The following is a 20,944-nucleotide window of genomic DNA, read 5'->3' as shown; positions in this document are numbered from 1 at the left end:
TCATGCCAATTCTTATAAAAAATGTATTTATTCTATACTAAGATGCGTTCGTTGTTTCATAGCTTTACTTTGTGCGGGGAGAAATTGTGAACGAAACATTTTTTCCTTGCCAAAAAAGCTGTTCATGAAATTTAGAGCGTTTTATATAGAGTTTGGATGGAGAAAAACTACAAGTTAACAAATATTTAAGACCTCCAATCTTGTCAGAAGAGACATACGTATTAAACTGCAGATGAGATGACGTCACATTACCAGCTGTCAGTTAAACTATGGAAAAAGTCAGACAGTGAGATACAGAAATGTGTGCTCTCAAACTGTGTCATTTGAATCTTTGTCAAATCAGATTTAACTTGTAGTTTATTTGCAGATTTTTGTGATATTTTACAATAAAGCAAACACATTATAATTATGATGTAAATGTTTTGATTCAAAGTTTACTACTGACAACTAAAATGTGATACAATTAACGTTACTCCCTGATGTTACAATCACCCCACGGTTCCTACATTGAAGTCCAGATCAAGACTAATTTTTTAATGACACCATTTAAACAATATTTCACTGGTACTGTTATGACAACATTATGGCATGTCATATCAAAACATCGCATGCAAATCCATAGTAAATGCTCCCGATCTCGTGTTTATCACAAAAACAAATGCTTTAGTTCACGAACACTGATCAAAATTATAAATAGCAAAATGCATACGAGTCTCATTTGACTGGACGATTACGGAAGACATTTAATTCAAAAGAAGTTACTTTAAAATGCATATAATTTTAATACAGACAATCAATGCAAAAAATAAACATAGGTTTATATGACGTGATAACTCATTTTAGGAACTATTCGCATATTTTCCATTGATTGAGGGAGACTGCACTGGAACATACAGGTCCGAAAAAAAGCACCGGTCCCTTTAATTACCCTAAGCGAAACCGTCATGACGACCTTTCAATAGTATTAAGGCGTCTTTCCTTAATTACCTTACCCTTTTCCAGATTCTCCAGAGCTTATGAAAGGAGACTGCAGTCCTAGGGAGGCGCTGTGCTTGATCTCTGGCTAAACAGCATGTGCGGATAGCATGGACGACAAAGAAGGTGGTGTTTTCATAAGCCAAACCCATTATACACGAGTCACGCCTTCTCTTGTCTAAAGTGTCACCCTATTGGCTGCAGGGTCTGTCATGGCGTATGATGTAAACACACCGCAACTCACGTTGCTCACGTAAGTCTGTAAAGTTTATTTTATTGTATGTTATTTTATTCTGATAATGAGAACTTGATTTGTTATAGCACGATATATGTTTGATTTAATTATGTTATTAGGAAAATACCGCATAGATAAGAAAAAATGCGTTGACTAAACCAAACTTCTCCCATTTTATAAATGACTTTAAATTATATGTAAATCTTTTAGAACAATCACAAATCAAAAAAGCACTGAAAACATGTAAATTCAGGTGAATGTCTATTTTTTTAATCTGTCAGCTACAGTTAAATGAGCTACTTGAATATGTAACACCTCTTGTTGTGGCCTTTAATTAATAAATTAAAAAAATGTTACATCCACAAAATAGCCCACCGCCTACCCTTATTATTGTTTATTTGATGCAAAGTAATTTTTGTTTGTACATATTTTAAATGTCTGTAATGTAGATTTAAAAGTGTAATGTATTTGTTTTATTGCTGTTGTGTTGTAACACTTCATTGAAGTTTAAATGACAATCGTTAAAAAAATGTAAGCTCACAAAATAAATAATATAAAATCTTCAAATCTTAATTTGTTCTCTGAAGTCTTGCTCTGAACAAAATGAGAAACCACTTCTTTTCAAAAATTTGAAATACTTTGAGTAAAAGGTATATAAAATAAGGCGTCTTCAAAAATTTATATAGACCTGAAGAGTTTTAGATGCAAAAACCTCGAAGTGCCGTCTAAAATTTTCATAGAAAATTTATACTTTTCTCAGCCTCCTATGTTTATGTTAAGTTATTTCACTTTAAAGACCACAAAAATGGCTTATTCTGTGTCATAAATTTGATATTACTAAATCTACACACAGGGGCCTGATAAAAATGCTCATTTTAGAAGAAAATTTCAGATGGCATTTAAAGGTTTTTGCATCTAAATTCTTCATATATATATATATATATATATATATATATATATATATATATATATATATATATATATATATATATATATATATATATCCCAAAAGTCCCCTTTTTTGTATTCTATAGTCTTTGATATATTTACACTCACCGGCCACTTTATTAGGTATACCTTACTAGTACCCCCCCTTTTGCCTTCAGAAATGCCTTAATCCTTTGTTGCATAAATGCAACAAGGTACTGGAAATATTCCTCAGAGATTTTGCTCCATATTGACATGATAGCATCATGCAGTTGCTACAGATTTGTCGGCTGCACATCCATGATGCCAATCGACCGCTCTACCACATCCCAAAGGTGCTCTATTGGATTGAGATCTGGTGACTGTGGAGGCCATTTAAGTACAGTGATGATTCATGCTTTATGACATGGCGCGTTATCCTGCTGGAAGTAGCCATCAGAAGATGGGTTAACTGTGGTCATAAAAGGATGAACTTCTCAGCAACAATACTCAGGTAGGCTGTGGCGTTGACACGATGCTCAATTAGTACTAATGAGCCCAAAGTGTGCTAAGAAAATATCATCCACACCATTACACCACCAGCAGCAGCCTGAACCGTTGATAAAAGGAAAGATGGATCCATGCTTTCATGTTGTTGATGCCAAATTCTGACCCTACTATCCGAATGTCACAGCAGAAATCGAGACTCTTCTGACCAGGCAATGTTTTTCCAATCTTCTATTGTCCAATTTTGGTGAGCCTGTGTGAATTGTAGCCTCGGTTTTCTGTTCTTAACTGACAGGAGTGGACCCGGTGTGGTCTTCTGCTGCTGTAGCCCATCTGCCTCAAGGTTGGACGTGTTGTGTGTTCAGAGATGCTCTTCTGCATATCTCGGTTGTAAGGAGTGGTTATTTGAGTTACTGTTGCCTTTCTATCAGCTGGAACCAGTCTGGCCATTCTCCTCTGACCTCTGGCACCAACAAGGCATTTGCGCCCACAGAACTGCCGCTCACTGGATATTTTCTCTTTTTCAGACCATTCTCTGTAAATCCTAGAGATGGTTGTGCGTGAAAATCCCAGTAGATCAGCAGTTTCTGAAATACTTAGACCAGCTCGTCTGGCACCATCAACCATACCACGTTCAAAGTCACTTAAATCACAATTTTTTCCCATTCTGATGCTTGGTTTGAACTGCAGCAGATGGACTTGACCATGTCTACATGCCTAAATGCATTGAGTTGCTGCCATGTGATTGGCTGATTAGAAATCTGCGTTAACGAGCAGTTGGGCAGGTGTACCTAATAAAGTGGCCAGTGAGTGTATATTATTTACAATGTTTTTAAACTGTAATACAATGATTTTTGGTTTGTGACCCTGTAACTGTATTATTTTTTTTTTTCTTTTTAAATTCAGTCGAGACCAATTGTTAATTAAGACTCATTTTAAACAGAAAACGCACTGGTATTTGGCATGTGTCTGCTGGAACATTATCTATTAATTGTTAACATTATTAATATAAGTAGATTAATTAAATTAGCAATTAATTACAATAAGGTGTTTAATAATTTAACCTGATAATAAAACCAGGGTCAGGAAGGTTACTTTAAAAATATTCATATATATATATATATATATATATATATATATATATATATATATATATATATATATATATATATATATATATATATATATATATATATGCTTTAAGAAGTGAATTGTAAAACATTTCCTCAAATTTAGTTACTTAATTGGCTTAATAAGATATGTAACACACATTGACATCCATCAAACTTATGGGACCTGTATTATTTTTCCCTTATTTTCAACAACATCAGTTTTCCACAATATTTTGAGAAGGTATACGTCAGTGAGTGCATCAGTTCATGTTCTAACCTTTTGTAATAATTTAGTTGTTGTCCTTGGTGTGTCCGTTGTCCGTTGGTGTGACAAGATGAATTCTCAAATCATACGGTCAACACTGAAAAAAAAATAATGTCCAGGAGAATTATTCTGAAAAAAAAGGGGGGAAAAACACTCATGGATCATCCAAGCTAATATTTACGGGAGTGTTATTTTAATAAATAATATTATTTGGTCTTGTGGCGTATATGAAAACATCCTTTGTTTGAAATTACTTATTCAAGACAGTACTCAATATAATATAATGCGATTTCTATGATATTATTATTTAGATATTTGTCAATAAAAAATGTAGATGTTTAATCCATTGAAACCGATACAAATACTAAAATGCTGTTCCACATCTTTAAGTACAGTTTTCACATTTAGAAGTTAAAGTTAAATAATACTAAAGTTAAAGTTAAATAATATTTGTACAGTATTTGTATTTCCCCTCATTTTGTGAATATGAACTGTCGAATCTAATAATTTCCATCTACATTAATTGGCAATTATAGTTTCTAATCATGCGTAATCAAAAAACAATGAAACATTAATATGAAAGTTGTAACTTCACTTTTCCATCTAAAATGTTCTAATCTAAAATACTTTTAGATGTTGCTGTCATTTGATTTCCACCAATTTAAATGTAACTACAAATATTTTGCATTTCAAATACAACCTTTTCTTCGCATTTTTAAGACTGTTAAAATCCTTTATTTTTGTTTTGTGTGTTTTAGTGTGTCTGATATTATGCTCTTCACTATTTCAGCTCTTTTGCTAAGCCACACATGCAAGACAAGGCAATCAACTCTCCTCTGATGAACATGACAGACTGACCTCTACTGGACAAAGACCTGAACTGACCAGCAGCATTTAACATCAGTGCCATCTGAACTTTAAACACAGCTGTGTGTATAATATTAATGCTGCGTGTAATTAATACTGTCATATCAAACGATACACCACAGTGTCTTGCAAACTACTGTCAGCTATTAATACAGTCATACATGAATGTCATGCAAAGACAATCAGTATCAGGACAGTAATCCATTTCCAGTAAGCAGGAAAATCAGAAAAGCAGAAAAGGATAGGATAGGATAATATTTAGCCAAAATATATGACAATCTGGCAACGCAGTGGTGCAGTAGGTAGTGCTGTCGCCTCACAGCAAGAAGGTCGCTGGTTCGAGCCTCGGCTGGGTCAGTTGGCGTTTCTGTGTGGAGTTTGCATGTTCTGCGTACGCGTGGGTTTCCTCCAGGTGCTCTGGTTTCCCCCACAGTCCAAAGGCATGCAGGTGAATTGGGTAGGCTAAATTGGCTGTAGTGTATGAGTGTGACTGAGTGTGTGTGGATGTTTCCCAGAGATGGGTTGGGGCTGGAAGGGCATCTGCTGCGTAAAACAAATGCTGGATAAGTTGGTGGTTCATTCCACTGTGGCAACCCCAGATTAATTAAGGGACTAAGCCGACAAGAAAATGAATGAATAAATGAATGAATATGACAATCTGGAATCTGAGGCTGTACCAAACAAACAAACAAACAAAAAATCTAAATATTAAGAAAACCAGCTTTAAAGTTGTCCAAATGAGGTTGGAATGCACATTACTAATCCAAAGAAAAAAAGTTTTGATATATTTACAGTAGAAAATGTCCTCCTGGAACCCAATCTTTACATAATATTCTAATGGTTTTTGGGATTAAACAAACCTCAATTTGGACCCATACAATTAATTTCTGGTTTTTGCTGTGCAATGCAAGAGAATTATTTTGTGCTTACACAATTTTGTAATTACCCTTTTGTGATATATATACAAAATATACTATGTATAATATAATAATGTATAAAAATCAGTTCAAACGGCTGAGAATTTCTAAATGAAGGAATTTCCCAAAATACACGGACACTTCCAACCAGTACAGAAATTAAGGTAGATCACATTCTCAGTCAATTCCTCTTATGTATATTGTATTATTGTATGTAGCTAGACTATATCTAGTGAAAATAGAGGAAGAACTCTGTAGATGGCTTCATGATGTTGTTCTGTGAGCAAAATCATCTGTTTTGTCATCACTGAGACATTACAATACTCTTTTTAATGGAAGGAAATAATTGGAATACTAGTTTTAAAGTCTTTGAATTGGCAATGGCTTTTTTGTTTTGACGGTACAATGCAGATGTGAACCTGGCAACAATGTAGTTTCATATGCAAAGGGTTTATAAGACCGAGCATAGTTGTTTTTATAGCACACTTCTGCTGTCAAACTGTAACATTACACAAATGAATTTGTTTTTTCTAATCATTGACTTTTTCAAGATTGCAATAGTTCCATAATACATAAATACATTGCACATTCATTTTACATTTGTTTTTTTTATTCACAAGGAAGGATCATGCGTAATAATTGAGTCCATATAGAGCAATAACAACATTAGTGAAAGTGTTGTCAAATAGTAATAGTGTTTTCTTTTCTTTCTTTTTTTTTTTGAGAGTTATTGAAGTAGGCTTCCATGTACCAGCATAGGCATGTACATTCAGTTCAATTCAAAATTATTCATATGGCGCTTTTCACAATAACTGTTGTTTCAAAGCAGCTTACATTAATGCATTACAATTAAATTAAAATTATTTTTTATTTTAAATACACACTATGAGTCTACTCTGACTTTACTTTTAGGCTATATGTAGTCACAAACACCAATTTTACAATGAAAATGTGCCTTTAGAGCACTTCCAGTGTTTATCACACTATTTGCTGTGCGCCATCATGCATTGGATTGAACCATTATGGTCGATGGCGGTCAAATTTACGTGAACATATTTTTATTAGTAGTAGTTTTATTATTTAATACAGATCAGATCAAACTATTTTACACTATTTAAAGAGAGGACTCCCACCCCACCAAACAAACATCTTGTATTGACATCCTTCAGTGAAATCAAGCAATAAATACCACACCTCCTCCCCACGTAATTCTGATTATAAATAAATCATTCATGTTTGTGAGTGATTTGAGCTCTGAGTTTGACGAATGAGATATTGTAAACCGTGAAAAGAAGCTGTTAAATGAAGAAATGTGTTAAAAACAGCTAAGACCTACATTTTCTATTTTATATATAATAATAACCACGATCCGGCCCCGGAAAAGCGGTAGAAAATGAATGAATATCACTCTTGTGCGTCTTCGCTGACCACTGAAAACCACAACGATGAGGAAAACGCTTCCAGCCTGTCTGAGGAAAGCACCTCTTCCTCATCAGATAACATTTTTTGGAAAACAGAAGAGGAAACCACATTTAATTGGGAAGGAAAGACAGGTCAGTTAATTAAGGTTTTTTTTAATCCCGAAATACATTATACGTCACTGGAAGTTTATAACATTCCGAAACAAAATATTGAGCATTTTACTCCACTGCATATGATAATGATAGTTACTGATAGTTTGTAAACTGAGTGAACATATTACAAAATATAAAACGTTGTTATTACGAATGTTATTATGAATAGCTCTATACTATAACTTAACTGTATTCATAAGAATAAAACAAAATAAACCGTTTAAAATTGAACTTTGAACTGTGACTCAGTGCAAACAAACACATATCAGTGACGCAGCGTCTACATTTAATAATATTAAAGAGGTTTAATATGTATTAATTAGATTTTAAACCTTACCATTTCACTGGAGTGCAGTGAGTGCACTATTCTGTGCTTCTGAATGGCTGTATTTAAATTTCTGTCATGTTTGTCAGTATTACTTACAGTAATACAGTATTAATTTCACATGGCAGCAGCAGTAATGGCACTAATGCACCACAGGTCATGCAGACGTTTTTGGCCAGGTTTTTCAGTTCAGGTGCATCACAGGGCAATGGGGTAATATGGATTTCTTCTTAGAGGGGGATGATGTAGATTACATTCTTCCAATTGTCTTTGAGACTTTTGCTGTGTAGCCTTGAGAACACTGCCTCCTTTTACACAGACACGTAAAAAAAACAATAACAACAATGGTAACAGTATCAAACATGAGAAAAGGCATATCATAAACTTACCTGAGGCTTTTTGGAGCAGCCGATCACGACTTAAAGTCCACATGAACCGGAAGCTGCGTATTGTGACACAGTTCCTAGAGAAACAAAACACTAAATGAGCAAACAGTGGACGTGGCTTGTTTTTCTACTGCGAGCTGATTGTATGTAGTAAGGTAGGCATTTCAATCAGAAAGATCTGGAAAAGGGACTCCTCCTCCTCCTCAACATTTGTGTTTGCTGTCAAAACTGAGGGGCGGGGTTAAGTTAGCCACGCTCAATACCTCAGACAGATGTCATCTGAATCTTAGTGAAGTTTATTTATAAACTAATTTTGAGAGGATCACATGCTTATGATTGCTTGCGGCTGGTCCTGTATTACTAAATTTATGATTCACCAATCAGACGATTCCTAAGCCACTATAAATACCCTGAGTTTCACATAACAGACATCTTCGTTTTGAAGATTCCCCCCTCCCACCCCTATTCCTCCTCTTTTCCTTGATGGGTGGCACGGTGGCCCAGTGGTTAGCACTGTTGCCTCGCAGCAAGAACGTCACTGGTTCTCGTCCTTACCAAGCCAGCCATCGTTTCGGTGCAGAGTTTACACGTTCTTCCCGTGCTCACATGGGTTTCCCCCGGGTTCCCCGGTTTCTTCCCACAGTCCAAAAACATGCAACTTAAGTTAATTGACTAATCCAAATTGGCACCATAGACATGCTCCTAGTAAGTAGTTATCTCAAAAGCAATCACTATCTGTTCATTAGTTACTACAGCAAGGGAGTTCTCGAAATCTACCTGAGCTCAAACTCCGCTCTCGCCCTGCAAACGGGAGGGAGCCCCGGGCTTGAGGATCTTATGAGCTCAGGGCTCTTCCCCAGGACAGCATGCCAAACACGCTTTATAATCAGCTAAGTGTGAACTCTTGAAAACTGAAAACAAAACAGGAAGTTCATTTTCAGATTCGATTTTAGATTACAATTTCAAACATAAGTTTTTAATGACATGCACAGACATGCTAACAAAATCATGTGGTGACTTTTGATTTCATTTGTACTTTAAATATTGCAACTTTGGATACTCCTGAAGTACTTTGGTTATCTGGATATTAGAAGGCACAGAAACAAGTAACTACATATTGGTAACATCAATTTGGTAACACTGTTCCTCCTTTTGAGAAAAGTGTAATAAATAAACTTAATACGTAATGTCTTTTATGTATACAAAACATATATATTTAAACAGTTTTTCATCATGGCTCACCTCACTATGGTTCTTTTATTTATAGTCCAGCTGCACCAATTGAGTACAGGAGTCTTCCTCTCATCTTAGGCAATGGTTGTAGTGCTGATGATTTAATAACTGACCTCTCTGCTGCTGAATCTATTAAGAATGTGATTAGTTGACTATTAATCTTCATCTTTAGTGTAGGCATTTTCACATAAACCTCTGTTGAATATTGGTTCTCAAGGAACGTTATTGCTTGATTAATTACACCTACAGTGCATCCGGAAAGTATTCATAGCGCTTGACTTTTTCCACATTTTTTTTATGTTACAGCCTTATTCCAAAATGGATTAAATTAATTAATTTCCTCAAAATTCTACACACAATAACCCATAATGACAATGTGAAAAAAGAGTTTTTAAAATTGTTGCAAAAAAATCACATGCATAAGTATTCAACCTTTGGCGTGAAGATTGAGCTCAGGTACATTCTGTTTCCACTGATCATTCTTGAGATGTTTCAGCCGCTTATTTGGGGTTCACTTGTGGTAAATTCAGTTGATTGGACATGATTTGAAAAGGCATACACCTGTCTATATAAGGTCCCAGGGTTGACAGTGCATGTCAAAGCACAAACAAAGCATGAAGACAAGGGCTGTTTCTCAATATGCGTTCTTCAGCGATCTTGTATCCTTGTGTTCTCGTGCAACGTCATCATCAACTGCCAAAGTTCAGTTCCAATACTCAAGACTGCAAGAACAGAGGATGCGTGAAACTTCCCGGATGTGTTCTTGATATCGAGGACGCACCGATGCAGACTTGAGCACCGATCTCGCACTAGAAGTCCCAATAGTCATTGCGACTTGAGGTGGGAAGCGCAGCATTTTATATAGATTTATTAGTTCATAGATATAACTTATTTACCTTAGGAGTTTCCCTAAATTAAACGGTGAAAGTAATTATTACCATGGACATCTTAATAAAGGAATAAACACATCAAGGGTGTTTGTTTGCTGAAATTCGCATTAAAATCTGTTTTAATTATATTGTGCATCGTATATTTATAATGTTTTCATGCATAGTATATATTTTTAAAAGGGGAAAAACAATAAATCGTTGTATGAATGCTGTAATGTTTAAATAATTTTCTATTAAAAATGCGTGAAGGTCACGTGACCATGAGGAAGAACGCAGCATCTCATTTCTCACAGGACGCATTCTCTGTTCTCGCGGTCTCCTGAGTTCGTCTTCCGAGGACACCTGGCAAGACTGGTCTCCACAAGAACGCAAGTCCATTCTCTGCGTTCTTGGAATTGAGAAACAGCCAAGGATTGTCTGAAGGCACAAGGCTGGGGAAGGTTACAGTCAAATTTCTGCTGCTCTGACAGTTCCCCCACAGTCCAAAGACATGTGGTATATATAGGTGAATTGGGTAAGCTAAATTGTCTGTAGTGTATGTGTGTGAATGAGTGTGTATGGGCGTTTCCCAGTGATGGGTTGCAGCTGGACGGGCATTCTGTGTAAAACCTATGCTGAATAAGTTGGGGGTTCATTCCACTGTGGCGACCCCTGATGAATAAAGGGACTAAGCAGAAGAAAAATGAATGAATTTTATGGGCACCTTCAGCCAAAACAACAATAATTAGTGGTTCAATTCCCCTTCATCACGGCTGTTTAGACCATTAACATTTTTATTTAAACAATACATAATATCTAGTCTACGTAAGATTTATGTGTAGTTCATAGCGGGCATTTTGTAATAGTCCTACAGTTACAGTATAAAATATTGTATGTAGCATTGTTTATCTCCAATTGTAAGTATAGATTTCCTAGTTGTGAATTCTAAGAAGTGTAAGTATTTTATTATAATGATTATTAAGATTACAAGCTGAAATAAAATAAGGGGGCTTCTAAGTACACAATTATTTACCTTTGTATTTCTTGTTGAACTGTGTTTGGCCTACTGACAGCCTGGCCAACCCCAAAGGAAGCACTGGTAAACGTTGAGGTGCCGAATGTTGGAATTTCCGTGTGCTACCATGCCTTTGGATGCAACTAAGCAGATTCCTTACAGCCACTTTCTATTTCAGTATTCTGCTTCTGTTGAAAGAAAATAATACATGTGTATTTACATAAAATGCAACAAACATCAACAATATTAACAATAATCAATTAGCATAGAAACCCACCCAAAATTAATGTTACAGGGAAACATGAACGATTCTATTAAAAAAGATTCTACACATAGGCCATTGAGTATCTTGTCTTCTTTTTTATTTAAATCAATACTCACAGTGGGATGTTTAAAAACACTAATAATCAAAATATATGTATATTGTTATTATATATATATATATATATATTATATATATATATATATATATATATATATATATATATATGTGTGTGTGTGTGTGTGTGTGTGTGTGTGTGTGTGTGTGTGCGTGTGTGTGTGTGTGTGTGTGTGTGTGTTCTGTGTTTAGAATCTTTCATGTTTGCTTTGCATTGTAAAAACTGTTATTTTCATATAAAACATAATTTAAAAATATTTGTTTTGAGACTTCAAATCAATAGCTTAATAATAATTTACAGTGCATAAAGTGTAATTGGGTTATTTGACAAAAAAAAAGTTGTTTTTTACCCAGATATTAAAAAAGAACTTATTTTGGAGCAGTAATCACAATAATTTTATCCAAGATTATCATACCGTAAAGTATCTTATAAAAGAAAGGTGATTTAGTTATATATATTTATTTATTCTTGACTCATAATTATTTATAATTTATTGCTTTTTCTAAAACTATACCTGTGCATATATATATATATATATATATATATATATATATATATATATATATATATATATATATATATATATATATATATATATATATATATATATATATATATATATATATATATATATACATACATAGCACTTATTTCTGGTTCTTGTTGAAGCTGATTAAAAGCACTACTATAGTCTACTAGTATCAACACTGATCAGCCTCTTTACCCCTGTGGGAGTGAAGTGCCAAGCGGAGACTGAACTCACTGTAACTTGACAAATACTGCAGCATGCTTTTGTTTTTTTTTTTACATGAGAATGTAGTTACATTAGTATTTGTATTGAATACAGTTACAATGTATCCAGGAGTCTGATGGATGCCCGTAAAGTGGTTAACTGTGAAATATAATTTATTTTGGGTATATATGCAGGCAATATTTATATATTATATAATATTAACAATAGGAATAATAATACAATATATGATAATATCTAATTATCTGTTATGTGCTCAAGAGCAAATAAGTTTGCAGCCTTACAGCTTAATAATAAATGCAATATGAAAACGTTGTTCGTTTTTTATTGATTTATTTAACATCTTTATATTGTTGTTTATTTAATGGTATTGTTCAGTAAATGTCATTTGATATCCATTGCAGTAATTAATACTTTATATAGAAAAACGTGGCATGTTTATAAAGATTAACAGTTGATATTAAAATGTTAAACCATCAGATGGCGACAGAGACCATATAATAATCTGTTCTGAAGGCTTACTAAAGGATATGGACATTTCAAACTCATTCAAAACCAATACAGAAATTAAGATAAGTCGGTTAGACTTTATTAACTAGTGTATATAATACATATGCATGTCTCATTGAGCCAAATTCATATACTGAATTCAATTGCACCTCATTTATTAATGAAACATATTTAAGTTTTCAGTGTTTAAGAGAAATTGATCAAATTTTGCCTCATAGAATAATCTCTGATGGGCTATTTCAACAAAGATGCTATTCTCAAAGACAAACTCCATGTGCAAGCATTTGCATCTATTTAAATACACACTATGAGTCTAAGTTGGCTTCACTTTTAGGCTATATGTAGATACAAACATATTTAAAAAAAAGAGTTTTGAATTCTTTCAGTGTTCATCTTTAAATGTGTTTACATTTTCCTATGCGCGATTATGGTATGAACCATTAGGAGTTTGGGGGAGAGGTCAATTTTATATTAAAGTATCATAATTATTATTATTTAAGATGCTGATCAGAGCAAACTGTTTACAACTATTTAATAATTTAATAATCTTTAATATAGCTAATGTAGCTCTTTAAAATACAGCCAATATCTGCATTTTCTGTCAATCTCGGTCTTCTTTAGAATGGTGCTGCTCTGCGCTGAGCTGTATGCAAATGAGCCATTACGTCAAACATTCGAAAGTTCCATCGTAGCCTAATGGAATTATGTGGAATGACATTCTGACACAACTCCTCGAGTGAACTGTACTATTATCACTAGATCTGCGTTTTATATCTGATTTATTCAGTTTTTTAGTTGATTGTGATATTAAATATTCAGTTCACAGTTGATAACGATTCTCTCGATTTTGGAAAGAAATCTAAAACAATGGGAAGAGTTAGAAAGAAAGTAAAACAGTTCTGTAACTGGGCCTTTTCTCGGAAATCCGGGAAAACCCAGCAGAAGCAGAGCACAAACGAGAGCGACCTCGAGCCCCAGAGATGTTCTGATGATGAAGCCGGACCAAGCAACGCCGCGTTCATCTCTTACATTTATACTGGAGCTGATGTTTTACCAAGCCCAGCACCACACAAACCAGAGAAGAAACTAAAGAGGTTCTGGAAATGGTTTTCTCGGAAATGCAAGAAAATGACAACCAGAGCCCAACAGAGCCAGCTGAGCAGCCCACAGACTCAGAGATCCCCTGATGGTGAAGCTGCGTGTGTGTCGCCGAGGACAGTTCATGACGAGCGGGTCAACAGGCGCGTGTCTACACAGACCCCTGTGAAGACCCCGTCAACACAAACTGAACAGCACGACGACACTGAATGCTGGAACTTTTCTGTGTCTTCTCTAACCACTGCGGGAAACAGCGAATCTGACCGCGCTTCAGTGCATAGTAGGCACTCTTGCGCGTCTTCGCCTGGCACCCCGGATATCAGCGAATCTGACCGCGCTTCAGTGCACAGCTGGCACTCTTGTGCGTCTTCGCTTGGCACCCCGGATGTTAGCGAATCTGACCGCGCTTCAGTGTTTAGTTGGCACTCTTGCGCGTCTTCGCCTGGCACCCCGGATATCAGCGAATCTGACCGCGCTTCAGTGCACAGTAGGCACTCATGTGCGTCTTCGCTGACCGCTGACAACCACAACGATGAGGAAAACGCTTCCAGCGAGGACTCCAGTGTGTCCGAGGAAAGCACCTCTTCCTCATCGGATAGCGTTTTTTGGAAGACAGAAGAGAACACCCCATTGAGTTTGGATGGAAAGACAGGTCCGTTTATTAAGTGTTTCCCCCCCCAAAGTACATAATACTTCATTGCAACTAGCATTTTTATAAAGTATTCAAAAACTAAATAATGCAGGCTACTTCTTACTCCACTGCATTTAATAAGTGTAATTAAAGTACAGATAGTGGGTGTAAGTGGACATATTATCAAGTATTTAAATGTATTTACGAATTTGTTGTAGTGTTACTTTGATGTTATTTATAAGAGGGAAATTAGATGTTTTAAAGATAAAGTTGAGTTTAATTTCCAAGAATTACACTTAAAATATTTGTATGAATGAACTTATCAGTGTTTGTTTACTTTATCTTATTTATTTTGTGAATCAGAGCACTGATTTATAATATCAGCAAGTATTAGTAGCCTATTTGAGTTTATTTAGACCACTGAACTTGACTCATTCATGCCAAGCTAAAACATTCAACTGACGATTTACCATTATATGGCTACGATCAGGACTGCTCAATACATCAAAAACGTGTTATCACAATAACAGTGTATCTACAATATCCTTATCGCAGAAAGTTAAGCTTAAGAGCAGAGACGAAAATGAATAGTGATAACTGGAGTGAGAAAGTGACAACAGCAAATATACACTGTGAATATATATATATATATATATATATATATATATATATATATATATATATATATATAAATAAAAGCAGAATAATATCTTCTACTGTTTATATTAATATGAGGATTACAAAAAAATAGCTAGTAAACAGCTTAGGGAGATTTATTGCTGGAAATATTGTTATTAATACTTCCCAACATCAATTTTTTTTCCAGAATTGTGCAGTACTAGCTAGAGAAAATGTAAGAGAAATAAAGATAAGTGTTATAAACGCTTAAACACAACCAAATGTTAAGGAGTAAAAGTACTGTTTATCCTTTCTTCAGGAATGTACTCAAGGTAAAGTAGGGGTTGCCGGTTTAAACTGTAATTGAGTACAAATCTTCCAAAATAATACTTCAGCACAGTAATCAAATATTGGTAAGGCCTAATAGCTCATCAGTAGTTTGTTAAAATAGAGCTATTCTAAAGCAGTCTTCAGTCAGCCTTGTGATGGTTTATGCTATAAATGTACTTCATTGTTTGTTTCCTTGTTTTATTTACAGGTCACATCTATAAGAAATACAAAACCTGTCATCTAATAGGCAATGGAACGTTTGGAGAGGTCTACAGTGGGACTCGTGTATCGGATTTCCGAAAGGTTTGTGCTTTCATTGTGCTTTCTTCCAGTTTAAATTTGTTGAATGTTACATGACTGGATCGTGAGAATTAACTGTCGCTTTCTCTTGGTCAACAGGTGGCAATCAAATATGTGAAGACGAAAAAATCATCGAAAAGGATCAAGATTGTAAGTACACACTCACAAAATTGTTAAAATAGTCTCCACTTCAGTTCAATCAAATCTCGCTATCATATGTCTATTATCTCTCCTGCAGGCACCATCTGACAAGACTGTTCCACAAGAGGTCGGTTTGATGATTTTGATGAGCAGAGGGCCTAACGTTCCTCAAGTAATACAGCTGCTGGACTGGTATGAGACACAAAACTACTACGTACTGGTGCTAGAGCGTCCCAAATCATGTGTGGACCTGCACCAGTTTATATCGTGGCATGGGAACAAAATCAGCGAAGCGAAAGCACGAGTGGTGATGCACCAGGTGGTCACTGCTGCCAACGCATGCTGTGAAAGGGGCGTCTACCACAGCGACATCAAGCTGGAGAACCTGCTCATCAACCCCCACACCTTTCAAATCAAACTCATAGACTTTGGTGCTGGAAGACTAATGAGCGACTTTGGGTACACAACATTCTGTGGTATGTATTATAACAAAGACAAGTTATATTGAGCCTTCTGGGCAAAGCCAATGAGAACACATCAGTTTTTGTTAACATGATAAAAGCTAACTGCTCTTGCTTTTTCTTCCAGGCACAAGAGCTTATGCTCCTCCGGAGTTTTTCAAGTGTGGAAGGTTCCACGCCAAGCCTGCAACAGTGTATTCTATAGGTGTGCTGTTGTTCATCATCCTGTGTGGACGTTTGCCTCTAAAAGAGCTCCACAAGATCGTCAAAAGAACCTGGGAGCCTGACGACCTATCCAAAGGTGAGAGCATGTGGATGATGAAACAGGATCTTAAAACATGTGATCATTTACACCAACCGTAAAGTTTGTGGCAATCTAATAACCTGACATCTCTACTTTCTTTCTTCACAGAAGCCATAGATCTGATCTGCTCGTGTCTGCAAAGTAAGCCAGCCAAGCGGATTCCTCTTGAAAAGATCCTCCTGCAGAACTGGTTCCAGGTCTTGATCCTGAAGCCAAACAACAAAAGGAACGATTAAGAAGATCAGAACAGTATAGAGGGACATTCAGGTCAGTTTAATAACAAAAGCCCCAACATGACTCAAATATGTGCAAAATATTATACTTTTTCTCCACTAAATGTGGGCATTTATGTTTAATTTGTGAATGGGCTGAATATTATCAGTTAACCTATTAAATCAGTTCACAAATTGCACTGAGCTATTAATTTGTGCACTGAACAGATGTTTTGCATCTGTTCTTAAATCAACAGCTCACTGAATTAAATCATCCAGTCAAATTGAGACTTCAGTAAAACAACTGACTAAATTTCATGGTTCATACAGGAACTTCTGTTCATCCTAGTTTACTTCAAACATCAGCAGATCGCTGTGCTTTTCACACTATATGACTTGATTTTACCTCTTTAAATCACTGTGGTATTTCGCATGTAAATAACCCACAAGAGTGGGTCACACTACACAATTGAACATTTTTGACATGTTTTAAAGATTTATATTAATCAAGAATTTGTTGAATTTGGGTTGTACAGAGATGTTGTGGATCCTACATTTAATTATATTTTAGATGTGTTTGCAACTATAGATATTGTTTTAGTTATTATGATATATACTAACTAATATAGTTTAATTGTTGTTTAAAATTAGCTTTTTTATATTCCAATGTTATTTAAGTTCACCTTTTGGTTATATCATATATGTGCTTTAGATGTGATCATTTAATTTGATCAATGCTTACTAATTATATGTTTTTTATTAATTTATTATTGCTTATCTTACATGAAACTAATATTGCATTTTTTTCCCAACCAGATACAACCAGATGGGAGCACAGCTGACGAATCTCCTCCTTTTCCTCTAGCGACTAACATCAAGCACCTCCTCTTCTTCATTGAGCCACTAACTCCATGCTTCACTTCATCAAAGCTACTAACACCAAGCTTCTCTTCTTCATCAAAGCTACAAACACCAAGCTCCTCCTCTTCATCGCGCCATTAACACCAAACTCCTCCACTTCATCCAGCCACTAACACCAATGGGGCAGGTGTTTGTGATTGGATGTAGAGGAGGAGCTGATTGGGGCAGGTGTTTGTGATTGGATGAAGAGGAGGAGCCGATTGGGGCTGGTGTTTGTGGCTTTACAAAAGAAGGAGCTGATAGGAGGCGGTGTTTGTGGCTCGATGAAGAGGAGGATCTGAAAAATGTGTTTTTGTAAATAAATGTTGTATATTTATGCTTTGTTTTAATGAATAAAAGTGTGTACATTTCAAACCGTGTGTATTTTTTCTTCATTTTATTCAATATAAAATTAATGTTATGAACTTTTCAAAATTTACTTAAATGAAAATTGACCATAAAAATACGGTGTCTTTAGGTGCATTCGACTTCATGCAGCGCTGCGCAGATGGATCGAAATCTGTCTTAAAGCGGTGCATGCCGGTTAGAAATTTTGTCCAGATTGATGCTGCGAAGACGCCACGTGACTGTCAAAGTACCGTGACAGCACTCCGAGATCAGATGATTGATTCAGCATCCGGTGCAGCATCTGAAGAGCGACTGCAGGAGCTGCAATGACGACACCGATATTACACGATTGGCTGAGTTCACCACATGACAACAACAAAGTGTGTTTCGAGTTTTTTATTGGACAACTTCCGTCTCACAAATTTTAAATCAAACAATTAACTTTTTATGCCATCTCTATCTTGTACACATCATGCTTATTAAAAGACTACAAATATTTTACTGCAGTATCATCTTTTGTTAAATAATTTGTTCGTAATGACTAGATTGTTTGGTTTATTATCAACCTTTTTTATACTGTATTCAGCTCCATATACGATTTAAATGAATAACCTAAATATTAACTCAAATAAGTCTTACAGACTTATAATAAAATAATAATCATCATTGATCCTGACACCCTAAAGGTTTCTTAACAAATTAAGTTAAATAACCATTTTAATATATATATATATATATATATATATATATATATATATATATATATATATATATATATATATATATATATATATATTTCTCTCCTTTCAAGCCGTTTATGCACAAGTTTTAAAAGTGACATTGATGTACCTGCTCTTTCTGGGAATCTTCTAAAGTGTAGCTCATTTATATATATATATATATATATATATATATATATATATATATATATATGTGTGTGTGTGTGTGTGTGTGTGTGTGTGTGTGTGTGTGTTATAACGAGTAACGCCGACTGCTAAAAGCTAATTTGGCTTGCCATATGCGGCGACTCCATTTTCCAACCCTGGATTGGTAACGTTAATAGCGCTTGGATAACAGAAGTTTACTTAACTTACCCTTCCTGTGATCGAGTACACTTTCTTCGTCTCAAAATTATACATTTTTGCAATCATTAAACCCATCCTGACATGAAGTAACGGTAGCTTGGCGGGCCACAACAAAAAGTACCGTTGGTTGGTTAACGTTAAAGCCATAGTAAAAAATCCGAAAAAGAAAACTGACTGAGCTACACGGGCGATGTTAAGGAAACTCAAAGTTGAAAATAACTTAAAAAGCACCACAACCCATAATAAACGTTTTTCCAAATATATTAATTTTTTTTTAATGTTGAGACGTACTGTGTTCGTTGCCATGACACAAAATGGCGACCAACGTAGAAGTGACGTGAACGAAAACAAACAAATGCTGCTCAGTCGGCTTATGGGGTGAGGTGCAAAAATTTTTAATATCAATTTTCACTGTTCTAAACCTCTTTTATTTTTGTGAGAAAATGTACTTTTTGGCTTTACCGTGTACCCTAGTCAAGAAGAAAATAGTTTTTAACTAATTAATTTACTTATGTTGCTAATTTTTTACTTATTTTTGCTAATTCACATATGTAAATTTACTAATAAGAAACCGCATTTTAAGTTATTGATGACCGAATTATGTTTATATATTAGCAGTATCAGAGACTCTTAACAAATGTGAATTCCACAATGTATAAATACAAATAAATGTATTTGATTTTAACATATGTACATTCTGTATTTGTATTAGATTTATACTTACCCCCTGGCATTTATATGGGTCATTATCACTATAAAGTGCCATTGAGACATCAAAATTTTGAAAAGACCACATAGTTGTTGTATTAGACCTTATAGGCTGTAAGAAATTAATGTTGGTCAAGCTCCTGCACCTTTTACAAATAATCTGCAAACAGAAAAACAGTAAAAAAAAAAAAAAAAAAAAAAAAAAAAAAAACTCAAATTGTGTCAACCCTGTCAAGTAGTATAATTATATTTTCATTGCAATGTGATTATAAAATGTATATTTTCAGAAAGGTAATGTGTCCCTTTATCAACCCAACGTTATAGATTAAGGAAAAAGTCTATTTTATTAATGAAATATTGGACAAAACATTTTTTTCCCAGTAAAATTTGCAATCATTGTATGTTTTTTTCAAAATAAAACCCAGGATCTAAAATATTTTGTCAAACTTTCAAACAATATTAACTGGCCCTTATTGGTTAAGAAATCACACAAGATGTTTTGCTGAGGTTATAAATAATTTGTTTATTTTCATAAAAGTTGAACATGACGTATGAAAAAACGACACAGCAGCGTTAGTTGTAACAGGGTGTTACAATTAAGCCACACACTGTTGAACACCAATTAAACTAACTCAATATTTTTTTTACATTTTGAGTGTAATGTTGAGAACTTTTTAAATAAAATTATTTTTAATAGATTTTTTTTTTTGGATAGACAAAAAATATTTTATTGCTAATACTACAAATAAATGCATTGTATAATAATGGATAATAATCCAAATAAATCCAAATGTGTTTACTCAATAAATAAATAAACACACTGTACTATGTAGAATACAAATAATTGAGCTAGGTACAGAGAAAATATAGCGACTATTTAAAGTAAACTAAATTTAAATTAATCTGCCTGTAATCTGCCTTATGTTACAACTAACCCTCTGTCTGTTACGACTTGCCCCGCAGGTGGGGTAAACCGTAACA

The 20,944-nt window shown here is 34.8% G+C and overlaps 2 protein-coding genes across 2 annotated transcripts in view; one reads left to right on the top strand and one right to left on the bottom strand.

Annotated features, from left to right (window-relative positions):
• The window catches only part of mthfr (methylenetetrahydrofolate reductase (NAD(P)H)), a 40,682-nt gene extending 39,598 nt beyond the window's left edge, over positions 1–1,084 (bottom strand). The window contains exon 1 of the mRNA XM_056463100.1: positions 993–1,084. The gene's annotated coding sequence lies outside the window, so the exon portion shown is untranslated. The remainder of the gene's footprint in view (positions 1–992) is intronic.
• A 12,365-nt stretch (positions 1,085–13,449) lies between these two features.
• Positions 13,450–16,971, top strand: LOC130234008 (MAP/microtubule affinity-regulating kinase 4-like). Its single transcript, XM_056464290.1, is given in 8 exon segments — positions 13,450–13,472; positions 13,615–13,635; positions 13,637–14,577; positions 15,713–15,807; positions 15,904–15,954; positions 16,043–16,421; positions 16,534–16,707; positions 16,819–16,971. Coding segments are annotated over 8 exon segments (1,812 nt in total). The 3' UTR covers positions 16,947–16,971.
• Positions 16,972–20,944: the final 3,973 nt, after the last annotated feature.

Source organism: Danio aesculapii, chromosome 8, assembly GCF_903798145.1.
Source record: "Danio aesculapii chromosome 8, fDanAes4.1, whole genome shotgun sequence".
Taxonomy (NCBI): domain Eukaryota; kingdom Metazoa; phylum Chordata; class Actinopteri; order Cypriniformes; family Danionidae; genus Danio; species Danio aesculapii.
The sequence above is the reverse complement of the archived record's forward strand: the minus strand, read 5'-3'. Positions and strand labels throughout refer to the sequence as shown.